Source organism: Colossoma macropomum, unplaced genomic scaffold (assembly GCF_904425465.1).
Source record: "Colossoma macropomum unplaced genomic scaffold, Colossoma_macropomum, whole genome shotgun sequence".
Lineage (NCBI taxonomy): Eukaryota > Metazoa > Chordata > Actinopteri > Characiformes > Serrasalmidae > Colossoma > Colossoma macropomum.
This window is the reverse complement of record NW_023494791.1, coordinates 38,097,381-38,111,337: the sequence shown is the minus strand read 5'-3', so window position 1 is coordinate 38,111,337 and position 13,957 is coordinate 38,097,381. Positions and strand designations below refer to the sequence as shown.

General features: G+C 39.9%; 1 protein-coding gene across 1 annotated transcript; it reads left to right on the top strand.

Annotated features, from left to right (window-relative positions):
- Positions 1–1,463: 1,463 nt before the first annotated feature.
- Positions 1,464–13,717, top strand: smarca5 (SWI/SNF related, matrix associated, actin dependent regulator of chromatin, subfamily a, member 5). The gene is made up of 24 exons (XM_036575008.1): positions 1,464–1,724; positions 3,408–3,530; positions 3,655–3,821; positions 4,234–4,334; positions 5,175–5,275; positions 5,405–5,584; positions 5,722–5,877; positions 6,121–6,252; positions 6,490–6,558; positions 6,699–6,808; positions 7,176–7,402; positions 8,163–8,284; positions 8,506–8,658; positions 8,990–9,122; positions 9,217–9,365; positions 9,530–9,649; positions 9,795–9,902; positions 10,021–10,134; positions 10,493–10,615; positions 11,672–11,804; positions 11,895–12,013; positions 12,300–12,512; positions 12,699–12,809; positions 13,342–13,717. Exons 1-24 carry the CDS (start codon positions 1,650–1,652, stop codon positions 13,405–13,407), a joined length of 3,105 nt encoding a protein of 1,034 aa, XP_036430901.1. The 5' UTR covers positions 1,464–1,649; the 3' UTR covers positions 13,408–13,717.
- The last annotated feature ends 240 nt before the right edge of the window (positions 13,718–13,957 follow it).

The window sequence follows — 13,957 nt, the reverse complement described above, 5'->3', positions numbered from 1 at the left end:
TGTAAGTAGTTAGTGGTCAGTGAGTAACTGAGTGAGAGCCAGCAGCTTGACAGCTCTGGGATACAACCAGTGTCATGTGCATGATAAAATAGACATGTACCCAGGGAGATTCACAGCTGAGGGAATAGTGGAACTGACTACCCAAGGCCCCTTGGGCCCCTTTCTTAAGTAATTAGTGTCACAACTAAAATAATAGGAGCTTAATGATTTCAGGTTTGATGTGATTTCCAGTATGTGTTAAAAATATCTTGACCCCTATACTATACTACAGTAAATGAACACCTGCCTCAGCAATGGGTCCACCTTAAAGTAGCTGAATAAGTTCTGGATACATTTGGACATGTAGTATATTGTGTGTTGTGAAAATGTCTTCGCATATCATGCTCTTTCTTTCCGCTGTGCATCTATGAAAGTTGGTGAGAACCTGGGGGTAAAGGCTGAGCTTCCTCAGCACCTTGATGACAGTCGAACTGTAAATGGCCTGCGAAAAGTCCTGAGTTACGTGGACCTTAAGGAATCCCCTCTACAGCAGTTTTTCTGATTAGACTAATTCGCAACATGTGGACACTTTGACACACAGTGTTCAATACTTTACAGTGCACATCACGAGATTCTGTGTTTTTTATTGTTATTTCTTTGTAAAAATCAAATGTTTCATCAGATGTGCTACAAAAACACAGCACAAGGTTTTGTATTGTGTGGGGTCCCCAGGACTGGGATTGTGAATATGGATTAAGCCTATTCAAGGGGAACTCCAATCATTTTTCAAAATTATTAAATGGTTAAGATGTAAATTCTTTCAAAATGGCTTGGTTTAAAATGCTTCGTCCTAGAGAAACCTACAGAGTCAGAATCGTTCACAGTGATGCTGACAGGAACCAGACATCTGAAGTGTATAATTCCTCTAAAGCTACTTTACAAAAAGTTATTACTTTTTTCAGATTTACCACTTTTTATGATCAACATTACATACAAAAACTTAGAAGACATGTGTGGGTTCACCGGTGGTTTTACACAGTAAATAAAATAGCTGTATTTGTGTTGTAGACGTCGGGACCCCTGGTTCCTATCACCACCACTGTAAAGAAATTTGAGTTGGCAAGCTTCTGTACTAATGAACCATTTACATCTCAGTGACTTAATTATGCAGCAATTTTGAAAAATCTGTGGAACTCCCCATCAACCTATTTTTAGTAAAACGTAGTAAAACATTTTAATATTTCATTTTTTCTTCTGTAAGCAAATAAATACATAATATACGTATTACAAATGAAAATAAAACATCGTTACTTGTTACTCTTTCGCTTTCAGACTCTTGCTTAAGCGTCATTACGTCACAACTCGTTCGGTTGTTTGGATTGCTCCGAAAATCTCGAAATCTCGCGACATCTACACTCAATCGTTTGTTCGCTCGTGGAATCTGTCGAAGTATCGCGTTATTTGCGGCGGCCCTCACTAGTGCGGGAACAGCGGCAACAAAAAAAACGCTAAGCCGGTTCTGCTGCGGGTCTGCTGCTCCAGTTCTGGACTCACATCCAAACTTTCGGGGGCGTAACTTACAGTCAGTCAGTCAGTTCTGAGTTTCAGGTCCTTGGACGTGTAAGGAGCGGGTGTTTGTGGCCGTTTTGTGTCGAAATAACCGTGTGATAATGTCTGATAGAGAGGGTGGCGTGGAGCAACCGCGGGAAGAGCAGCGAGGACCAAGCGAACCGGGACCGGCGGAGGTGAGACACAAATCCAGACGAAAGTCTGTTCTAATCTGCCGCTAGCGATCTAATAGGGGGTACCGCTGCTGGTTACAGCGCGTTTCGCTTCCTAAAACGACGTGCTGTTGGGTTTGATGACATCTGAAACTTTTTCTAAATGAATTAGCCGGCGATGTTAGCCCGCTAGCGTTATTGTTCTGCTGTTGTTTTGAGGGTTTAGCCGCTTTAGCGAACGACGGAGCTTCGACTCATTTTTTGTTAAGTGAACATTTCACACATAAACCTCTTGTGTCATTTTCTGTTCTGTTAGCGGAACACTTTTAGCTGGAGGTGTGTTGGCTGTAAAATAGAGTGAATAGTGAAGCTCATGGTAGCCTGTTAGCTTTAGCCTAACGGCCCCTCTTAGTGCCCGGCTAGCGGCGCTAACTCACTTCACTAAGTTCATCCGGCAGCCAGCACGCCGCCAACATTACGGCGTGTAAACTGCCGTAACTGCTTTCAGTTTTGTGGAGTAACGTTAAGAGCCGGAGTTACGCTGTTACAACTGCAGGAGTAGCGAACATGTTGTGCTAGACTAAGGAAATGGTTTGGTCTGTTAGTTACAGGATTAATGTATGAAATAAAGTTGTCATTTTACTCAAATTCAGCTCAAATTCCGGGAGACCCCATCCTGCCTGTTTGCTGGCTGCTCTGTGTACCAGTGGAGCTTTCTTGTAGCTCTAAAACTGAATTTTCCGTTTATACAGTTCTTCTCCTGCGGAGGTGTTTTAAGTTTGATGAGTTGAAACAGTCACAGTGTAACGTCATATTAAAATGCTGTCAAAGACTACAGGACAGTTTTTATGTTTAAGTTCGCGCACTGCAATTAAATTAAACCAAATTAAACCGAATAAACGAATTAAATGTACTTTTGGTCTGTGTTGTTTAAAGGGGAATTTTTCAGTGGTTGAGATATAAACAGTCATTCAGTGTTTTGATGTGAAATGGTTCATTTGTAGAGAAGAAAAAAAAGGAAAAGAAGTTTTCCTTGGGGACTATTTTGCTTTAGAACACCCTTCATGTATCCATCCACCTTGCATGGATTAAAATAAACTTGTTAGAATACATTTTAGGCCTACATTTCTTCAAAAATCTCAGATATTTGGCAGTATATTCACTGTATACACAATGTAATAACTTTCTGTAAGGGAGCTTTCAGAGGCACTAAACACTTCAGATGTTTGTTCTGTGATGTCTGTCACCACCACTGTAAACAATTCTGACTCTGAGTTTCTCTAGAATGGAGCATTTCACACTAAACCGCTCTGAATGATTTTGTTGACATGTTAACTATTTAATTATGCAGAAATTTTGAAAAATCAGTGGAGTTCCCCTTTAAGTATAGAGAACATCTATGATAATGACCAGAAAACCTTAGTGACAGTGTTTTCACAATGCTGATTAAATATCACATTTCCCATCCGTAACTGAGGCTTATGTGTTACACAATACTTCTACTGAATCATTCAGTTTTCTGTTGATTCTACTAGAATCAAGGCTAAAATTACACTAGTCCTGACAGACCTCTTCTTTGCAAGGTGGTAATGTTTGGATCATACTTGCTGTAAAAACAAAGGTAACAGATTGTTGTTGTGAAAATGGTTATGAACTATTCCACTTTGACACGTTTAATAATTTAGCTGCACCATATCTCTCTCTTAGGATGGCACCTCGGATGCTGGTCATGATGAACCGTCAGAAGCAGTGCAGGACAGTGGCGAACAGTCATCACCTGTGGCTGAAAAACCGAAGGTGGAGCAGCAGGCAGGCTACGAAGAGAAAGTGGTAATGTTTCACTTCGTCCTTAAAGCCAAATATACCTCTCTTGCATTTATTACAAAATTAATTCTATATAGGAATCTTCTCTTTTGCTATGTTTTATAATGCTTTTTCCTTTCCTGAAAACCAGAAAACAGACCGGACAAACAGATTTGAGTACCTGCTAAAGCAGACTGAAGTGTTTGCCCACTTCATCCAGCCTGCTGCCCAGAAGACTCCTACCTCTCCTCTGAAGATGAAGCCTGGCCGTCCTCGCATTAAAAAGGATGAGAAACAGCATCTCCTTTCTGCTGGAGAGTAAGTGAGAGTAGTGATGTTCAGAAATGGTTACTCAATAATATGTAGTCCCATAGCAAGTACATGTTTAATATTCTTATCAGAATGTATCTCTAAAAGTAGTATTTTCATGCTTCTACTGCTCTAAGGCCTTTGCTTACTGATAGTGGAAATGTCCAATAAAATGTGTGCTTTATGGTTTGGTGTCCCAGAAAAGGGATTAAGCCTAATCTCAGACTTCTGGCCTTCTGAATGAATTTTCTATTAAAAGAATGTCACAGAGTAATGGAAAGATGCTGGCCTTATTACAGTGTTGTCATGTTTCTACAGCCGTGTATTGTGTGTGTGTTTACTTTATTTATGTATTTATTTTTTTGCATTAGCAGTCCTAGACTTATGATTTATTCACACTGACACTTTTCCATTGTCACAGCAACCGTCATCGTCGCACTGAGCAAGAAGAGGATGAAGAGCTGCTCAGTGAAAGCAGCAAAGCTGCCAATGTGTGCACACGCTTTGACGAGTCACCATCCTGTAAGTTCAACATCCAGTCACCTGTATGCTTATTTACATGGAGATTCATTCGAAAGAGGCCCCGAATATTCTGTTGAAACTACCGTTAGGATGAAGCAGTCTGGACCAAAAAAAATCGCTACATACCTTGATGTAGTTGGTCAGTTCGGCCCAGATCATGGTAAACCTAATCTTCCATACTTTTAAGTTTGATGCAGTATGGATACATTGTTGAAAGCAAGTTTTAAAACGTATGATTTGCTCCCCAGTCCGCACAGTCCATAGATGGAAACTAAGCTGTAAAAACCGCTCATTTTATATTCACTTTTTTCTGATGTCATGCATACCATCACATTTACGTATATTCAGCCTACAGCAGTTTGGCGTTGTCCACTCACACTGAGGTTAAAAGGAGTGCTTCAGTGTTAGCTACTTTTTAAATGCTGCACTATACAGGACAGCCAGTCAGAAGATAGCTTATTTATGTATCTTGGTCATAATGGCACAGTAGCAACAGCGGCTTGTCTAATTCTAAGTAATATGGAGAGTTTGGAAAATGGTCAGGTAATAAGTATTTTTTGAGCGAAAACCTACACAAACTTTGGAAGTAAACCTCAAGGAAAAAAAATAAAATACAAGAATAATGTAGGAGTGGACTTTTTAGGCCTGATCAACTAAATAGATTGTGAAAATAATTCCAACTATGATTTGGATGTGCTGAATTGGTTTCAGACTGATGTATTTATGCCTGTTAACACTGTTAAGATTGGCTTTATTCATATTCTTGTGCGGTCATGAGTTGTTGCTGCTGTTGCTGCTGTTACTGCTGCCCTAAAAACCTAACCATGTTTCTTTTTACAGATGTGAAAACGGGCAAACTGAGAGACTATCAGATTCGTGGATTGAACTGGCTTATTTCACTCTATGAGAATGGAATCAACGGTATCCTCGCTGACGAAATGGTACAATTCCCTTCCCTTTCTCTACAATTTTCTGCTCACTTTCGCTGCACTAGTTCTCTATTTTCAGCAACATGTCTTGTAATTTCATTAAGTAATTAAGTTAAAGTATCTCTTGTCTCCTGTCCTCAGGGTTTGGGGAAGACTCTACAGACCATTTCTCTGCTAGGCTATATGAAGCACTACAGGAACATCCCTGGTCCTCACATGGTCTTGGTGCCCAAATCCACCCTGTATAACTGGATGAACGAGTTTAAGCGCTGGGTGCCCTCCCTCCGAGCTGTCTGCCTCATTGGAGACAGGGATGAGAGAGTGAGAAACCAGTTACATGCTGAAGAAACATTTCAGTGGAAATGTATTTACAGCTTAAATTGCGTTCCTTTCATTTGGCTTCACTTGCTTAACTCTCCCCCCCATATTTGGTATCTCTCACTCAATCCTGTTCTTAGACGGCATTTATCCGTGACACTTTGTTGCCGGGAGAGTGGGACGTGTGCGTCACTTCCTATGAGATGCTAATCATCGAGAGGGCCGTCTTTAAGAAGTTTAACTGGAGATACCTGGTCATAGACGAGGCCCATCGTATAAAGAATGAGAAATCAAAGGTGTGCGTCAGCTACATTTCTTTGCATGCTTCCACACAATGTGTTGGCAGTAATCCACGCACTAATGATTCATGATGAAAAATGAAATCAAATGAAAAAATTCTTTGTGTGCCTTCTACTACAAAATGCATCATAAAAGTAGATTGTATTATAAAAACTTGTTATATTTGAATATATTATCCTTTTGGACTTCTGCTGATGTAAAGTTGGGCATGTACGTTTTGTAACAAACATTTATCTTAGCTTTCAGAGATTGTGCGAGAGTTCAAGACCACCAACCGGCTGCTGCTGACAGGAACCCCACTGCAGAACAACCTGCACGAACTCTGGGCTCTGCTTAATTTCCTCCTGCCTGATGTCTTCAACTCTTCTGAGGTAAACTTCTTGCCAAGCCTTTGCCATCTACAAAGACATTTGGGAAAAATGCTTGCAACTCCTTTAGAGCTGCAGTGCCATCTGCTGGATGAAACCCTCTAGGCTGCTTCAGTGTTTCATTTATGTTGTTTTAAACAAGTAGTTAAATCATGAGTTTTGATGAAATTTGACAAACGCTTGAAGTTTGGTTTGGGTTTGTGCCAGGCTGTGTAGTCATTTCTTTTATGCTGTCTATAGGACTTTGATTCCTGGTTTGACACCAATAACTGTCTTGGAGACCAGAAATTAGTTGAGCGTCTACACACTGTGAGTACTCATGAATTTGTATAATGATGTTTATCTATGATTTCAATCATATAATCATATATATATAATCAGGTAATTATATATACATTATATAAGTTAAATCACGTTTAGTAACAATTTAGTAAATTCTAACCATATAGGTACTGCGTCCTTTCCTGCTGAGGCGTATCAAAGCCGATGTGGAGAAATCTCTCCTTCCAAAGAAAGAAATCAAGATGTATGTGGGCCTCAGCAAGATGCAGAGAGAATGGTACGTTCTCCTCATTAAGTGCCTTTGGAAGCTGATCCCAACCTCCTCGTAGTTTTATCATTCCAAGTGTTAGGATGGAAGCAATTAGACCTGAATCAGTGTCAAAGATGAAAGAAGTAGAGCTATGTTTTTATTAATGAGGTGGCTTTTGTAGAATGTCCTATTACAGTCTGTTCCTAAGGTGTGACAAGAACATAGAATTATTGGAGAAATGTCAGGGCCTGCTTCAGCAACAGATATTTAATCATACTTCTGAATTGAGCAAAATCCCATGGAGTACAAAAAGAACTCTCCAGATAAGTCTGGAAGAGCAGATCATATAACTTGTGAAGAGTGATTTACTGGAGGGCATCTTATTTCCTGCCAGGTACACAAAGATCCTGATGAAGGACATTGACATCCTGAACTCAGCAGGGAAGATGGATAAGATGCGTCTACTGAATGTGTTGATGCAGCTGAGAAAGTGCTGCAATCACCCGTACCTGTTTGATGGGGCTGAGCCTGGCCCGCCCTACACCACTGACCTCCATCTGGTCGTCAACAGTGGCAAGATGGCCGTCCTCGATAAGCTGCTGCCCAAGCTGAAGGAGCAAGGTTAGCTGGAACATATGATCACTTCCAGAGAAGTGTATGATGTGGAATCCCTCTTTGTAGCTTCATACGCGCTGTTTCTTCTGAAATGGAGAGCATTAATAGGGAGTTTATCGTCCCTTTGCTGCACTGACAGCCTCTCTTCTTCTGGAAAGGCTTTACACCAAATGATGGAACATTGCTGTGAGGATTTCATTCAGCCATAGATCAATGCAATTGAATTAGAATAAGAGCATAAGTGAGTTCAGGTACTGATGATGGGTGATTAGTCCAGCTCATCCCAGAAGTGTTGGATTGTTCTCCATCACTCGAGAATGTTAGCATGGAAGTGGAGTTGTACTTCTCCACAGCCAGATGCTTTGTTGCCCTTCTAGCTGACATGGCATTAGGCAAGGTGACTTAACCCTGAGTGTCCTGTTCTATTGGTCAGTGCTTTTCTAAAGATATACAAACTGTGTGCAATTGTAAGCCGGGGTGCACCTTAAGCTGAATTCACCAATTAGAGGGATGTCTGGGTATTTCTTACATATAGTGTACTTCACAAGATAATCTAACAGGCTTTTTAATCGAATTCACAAACATGAATTTTAATAAAACATTGTGACATAAAATCTTTCATTGTAGACAAATTGTTACATCCTTCAAATCTAATTATGCAATACTAGCCTGCCAATTCTCTAGTAATATTTGCACTGCCAGCATTATTTTAGAGATCTGTTGATGTTCTTTTTGCATTAGTTATATTCTATTTCTTTTTAACCAGGTTCACGTGTGCTGATCTTCAGCCAGATGACCAGGATGCTGGACATTCTGGAAGACTACTGCATGTGGCGTAACTATGGTTACTGTCGTCTGGATGGGCAAACACCACATGAGGAGAGACAGGTCTGCCGAATACACTCGATGAAGCTTTTAACATTTTCATCTGCATTGATTGCATAAAATTAGATTCTGTTAATTGTTAACACTGCAGGGGAGGAAGGATAAACACAGTGTCATTAGTTAAGGATTGCCCACTTATAAATTAAAACCAGGTTGTCTTGCTGATGCATTGTAACATTCTAATGATTCATTTCTTGTTCTGCTTTTTCTTGCAATCTGCTCAGATCTCAATAAATGCCTTTAATGAGCCCAACAGCTCCAAGTTTCTCTTCATGCTGAGCACCAGGGCTGGAGGGCTGGGTATTAACCTGGCCACAGCAGATGTGGTCATCATTTATGATTCTGACTGGAATCCTCAAGTGGACCTGCAGGCTATGGTCAGTGTTTTACCCCTGAAATTTGTTTCCTGGAAAATGTCTTATTTCCTTCCAGGTTCATGAAGGACTTGATGGGAAAACATTGACCTTTTGATCTAATGCATTGCACAGTGTGGTCTACATCTGTTATTAATTCATCATTCAGTATATATTTATTGTGTATTTTTTTGGGGGGAAAAAGTTTTTGCTTACTTCAGTCCGACTTTTAGCTTCAGGTTTTGGAGCACACTTAGTGTGTAAACAGTTGTAAATAGAGAGAAATATGAATAATATTATTGTAATTTTATTGTGGTTTGGAAGTCTCTTATTGCTCTGTTTGTATGTCTTTCAGGATCGTGCTCACAGGATTGGTCAGAAAAAGCAGGTGCATGTGTTCCGTTTTATCACCGACAATACAGTGGAGGAGAGGATTGTTGAACGCGCTGAAATGAAACTCCGCTTGGACTCCATCGTCATCCAACAAGGTGAGATTCCAGAGGAACATCTTTCAGATCATGCTTTATCAAAGCATTATTGCCTTTCTCGGTGTGGTCAGCTCTGCTGTTCTCCACTTTCTAGGAAGGCTGTTAGACCCTAGCATGAACAAGCTGGGAAAAGACGAGATGTTGTCCATCATTCGACATGGTGCCACTCACGTCTTCGCCTCCAAGGAGAGTGAAATTACTGACGAAGACATTGATGGCATCTTGGAGAGAGGAGAGAAGAAGGTACTTAATATACAGTGCACTCACAGAAGTCACTCTCTATTAAAAAAAAATTGCAACTGAAACTATTGTGAGTGTTTTCACATTAGAAATCATAATGCAAGCATGTGCAAAACAAAACTCAGTTTTACACTGTTAAATATCATTGTCATACTTTTGTGTTTAAGACCTTGGAGATGAACGAGAAGCTGTCCAAATTAGGGGAAAGTTCTCTGAGGAATTTCACAATGGACACAGAAAACAGTGTGTACAACTTTGAAGGTGAAGATTACAGAGAAAAGAAAAAGGTAACTGATGGAATTTACTTCGACCTTAAATCTTATTGTATTCGATATAAGTACTACACTTGTGTAAAAAAGAGGGATGACATTTGACTTAAATGTTTGTTTCCGGCTTTCTCATAAATCTGTTTTACTGCTACTCCTCTCTCAGGTGATCACAAACTGGATTGAACCTCCCAAGAGAGAGCGCAAGGCAAACTATGCTGTTGATGCATATTTCCGAGAGGCCCTGCGAGTCAGCGAGCCAAAAGCGCCGAAGGTATTCTTTCCTACATCAACTATAAACATGTCTGTAAACATGCCAGATTTCCGTAATGTTTAGACTTACCATACAAGAAAGAGAATCTTAAATCTTTCCTCTCTTTATTTTTTTTCAGGCTCCTCGACCCCCGAAACAGCCAAATGTTCAAGATTTCCAGTTCTTCCCCCCTCGGCTTTTTGAGCTATTAGAGAAAGAGATTTTGTACTACAGGAAAACCATTGGCTACAAGGTGTGTGTGGTTATATTTTCTCCTGGCCTCCTGGGTTATTTAATTGTTAGTTTGTGGTGACATACCTTATGATTTGTGTAATGCAAAATTGTGTACGTACATCGTAGTGTAAATATATTGTGATCGTATATCGTGGCCAGTATCTAAAAATGACAGTGTTTCCTTGTAAAAAATGTAAGAATATTGATTACATATAAATGGTATTTGGCAACCTGTTAAAAATTAAATTAGACCTCACTAGTGCTCTATTAAGTCTTCTTTCCAACTTCAGCGCGTGTGTGTGTTGTGTATTGTATATTGACAGCAAGCTTTTGAAAATATATATTCCTAGCATTCACATTCCTAAATATCCCACCAGGTGCCCAGGAACCCTGACCTGCCCAACTCTGCGCAGGTGCAGAAAGAGGAGCAAGCGAAGATCGATGAGGCTGAGCCTCTGAATGAGGAAGAGTTGGAGGAGAAGGAGAATCTTCTTTCCCAGGTAACGTCTTGCACCTGCTTGGCAGTGTCAGCTAAATATAACATTTGTGATGTTGGTGTAATATAGAACCGAATGCTGCCGTATTTGTGATGGTGTGGAAATCATGCAATTATTTTAGCCTAAGACTGAAATGGAAGCTAGACACTGTGAAGCTATCGGCAGTTAGAAATATTACATACAGCTGCAGCACTCCAGGTGGCATTTCAATAAAGAATACATTTTGGGTAGATAATGTGAGCCAGAGCTTATGTGTTCCTAATCTCTTCAGTTACGGTCTTGGAGTGTGTTATATGGCTGTGGTTATTGAATATTAAGATTTTTGAATATTCTGTTATTATGTAGAGTAGTCTTTAAGAATTCTACTTTTGACTGCCTTCTACAAGGTAGTAAAAAACATCACTACTAAATAGTTTTCATAGCAAGAGATTCTGCCCTATCTGGCAGCCCTGATCAGGTTGTGGCAGCGAGTGGTGAAAACTACTTTTGGTCAAGTTGTTACATTGTTACAGTGAACGGGGCAGTGATTGGTGTTTTCTTCTTTTTCTTTTTTCTTTTTATTACTTATTTACGTGTTTATTTTTTCCCCCCTCAGCCCTGCAGGCTTAATTGGTCGATGCAGTCTAAATAATTTTTTTTTACAGTTCTGGACAGCTAACTAGATTATATGCTCTCATTTATTTTCAGTAATATGTGTAACTGGAAACATACTAGCTAGCAATAGTCTCACAAGCTCCAGTAAAGTCTGGTATGAGGAGCTATGAGTGATTAGCTAGTAGCTGTAGCTTCCCCACAGATACGTTTCTGGGTTCATAAAAGTAGGAAAAAGAAACATTGGTTGTTTTGAGTGGCTTTACTATTTTCTAATATTGAAAATGAAAACATCTAATTTCATGAAAGGCAAAACAAATTGGAAAAGACTAACCTAAAAGGACGTATGAGGGATTTGTATAAGCTTTTAAAGATGTCATATTGCAACATATTCATCAAGCCCTAATTTGTATTACTCTCAAGTCTTGCCCATTTGACTGCAGTGTAATACGTCCAATCTTTGACTAGGGCTTCACCATTTGGAACAAGCGAGACTTCAACCAGTTCATTAAGGCAAATGAAAAATGGGGAAGGGATGATATTGAGAACATCGCCCGTGAAGTGGAAGGCAAAACACCTGAGGAGGTCATGGAGTACTCCGGTACAGTAGAACTTGTTTGGCAGACCTTGAAACGTAACCAAGCCTTATAAACAGTATATATGGGATCTTGACGTGTGTCTGTGTGTGTAGCTGTATTTTGGGAGCGCTGCAATGAGCTGCAGGATATTGAGAAGATCATGGCACAGATTGAGAGGGGAGAGGCCAGGATTCAGAGGAGGATCAGCATCAAGAAAGCACTGGACTCAAAGGTAAGGGACTTTGTTTTGTGTTCTATATATTTTTTATTTATTTTTTTTTAAGCTTACATCTGAAGCAAGACAGTGCAGTTTAAAAATGGGCTTATTTATAGAGCCTGTGATGGTGATACGGTACCTGTGGACTGTTTATTAAAATGTGTATTTTGTGTTTTGTTCCAACCAATAAACAAAAGAAGAAACCAAATCCAGATATGGAAAAATCAAAACCAAAAAAAGAACAAATACAAAACCTTGTCAATGATGGCATTTTTTTTGTGTCATTACATTTCATTTCTAGATTGGCCGGTACAAGGCACCATTCCACCAGCTGAGGATTTCTTATGGGACCAACAAGGGGAAAAACTACACTGAAGAAGAGGACCGCTTCCTCATCTGCATGCTGCATAAGCTGGGCTTCGACAAAGAGAGTGTTTATGATGAACTGCGCCAGTGTATACGCAACTCGCCTCAGTTCCGTTTTGACTGGTTCCTGAAATCCCGCACTGCTATGGTGAGTGACGCCCGGCGAGTGAGGAACAGCTACAAATGTTCTGAGTGGAATAGTTTTCAATACATTGAATATACAGTAAACTTAACAGTTGCCCTGATCCACCAGTAACACTAATACACAAGCAACAGTATGTCTTCATGCCCTGTTCATGTGGTAAAACTGAATTGGGTGCATATGTCTCTGCAGGAGCTACAGAGGAGGTGTAACACACTGATCACCCTAATTGAACGTGAGAATATGGAGCTGGAAGAGAGGGAGAAGGCTGAAAAGAAGAAACGGGGACCTCGCACTTCTTCAGTAAGTTTACTTTAAAGTTGCTAATTCAGAAGATTTTTCTTTTTTTTTTTTTTTTTTTGTTTTTTTATTGTTGACTGTCCCCCAATAGAGAAGATTACCTGGCTGATGGCCCAAAAACAAATACTGTTTAAATGTTTCTGCTGCTTGTCCTTGGTTTGCTCGTCAATGGTTTGCTCAGGGATTTTAATGTTAAAGCCATTCAACAAAACCAAATGTAAAGGAAAAAAGCTTGACAGAGTATGTCTTAACACTTCAAAGACTTGGGAATGTAGAACCGTGCCCCCAGTGTTATAGTCCACCTGCACTGCACAATTTTAAATTTTCGTTTCACCAGAGGCAAACCCTTTATCGAGGTATTTAGGTATCAAGGTAAGTTTTTTTTTTTTTATTATTTTTCTTGTAATCGGGCACGTTGGAGCAGGAAAACTGGTGTGGACCCAAAACGTCAAGTGTTAATGTTGATCTCACCAGTTGATAAACGTAACAGTAATGAAATCTTGAATAAAAATTTTGCCACCTGCTCTTTTCTCAGGCCCAGAAACGCAAGCAGGATGGGACCCCAGATGGACGTGGCCGTAAGAAGAAGCTGAAGTTATAGGACTTAAACCCCCCACTTATGGACGAGCTTCAGTAGAGCGATACATGCGTTTGTGTTACGGGTCCTGCTCATGTACTGTATCAACGTGCAGAACTGATTCTTGCCTCACAGTAGCTTGTCCTTTTTTAGAAAGGCATAGTAATGTAAATTAGGTCTGTCTTTTAGTTACATAATGTACTACGGCTGTGCTGTTCTTCTTCTAAATCTTTTGTATCTGTAATGTGAGTTAATGAAAAATGTATTTATGCCTGTTATGTACCACATTCCATTTGCTTGTATCAAAATAAATTGCATCTTTTTTGTTTTCTTTCCTTTTAATTAAGAATCCTCAGTATTGTATACGTACCTACCTTGGAATAGTCCTTTGGAACTTGTGTCTCTAATAAATGCCTTTTTGTTTTGTAAATTTGCTGTGATATTTATGATCTCAGTCCAATGTTATAAGAATCTGAATATCCATTTCCTTCAGCGGTTAACCCTTCTGTGATTTCCTCTTGAGCTAAAACTGACATTATGATGCATGTCTGTGTGTTAACGACAGAGTAGCTTG

Bases quoted from the DNA above. Each gene is read 5' to 3' on its own strand.
- smarca5 (XM_036575008.1), top strand. From the start codon at position 1,650: ATGTCTGATAGAGAGGGTGGCGTGGAGCAACCGCGGGAAGAGCAGCGA. The intron at 5,276-5,404 runs GTACAATTCCCT...TCCTGTCCTCAG, and splicing joins GTATCCTCGCTGACGAAATG to GGTTTGGGGAAGACTCTACA. The intron at 9,650-9,794 runs GTAACTGATGGA...CTCCTCTCTCAG, and splicing joins ATTACAGAGAAAAGAAAAAG to GTGATCACAAACTGGATTGA.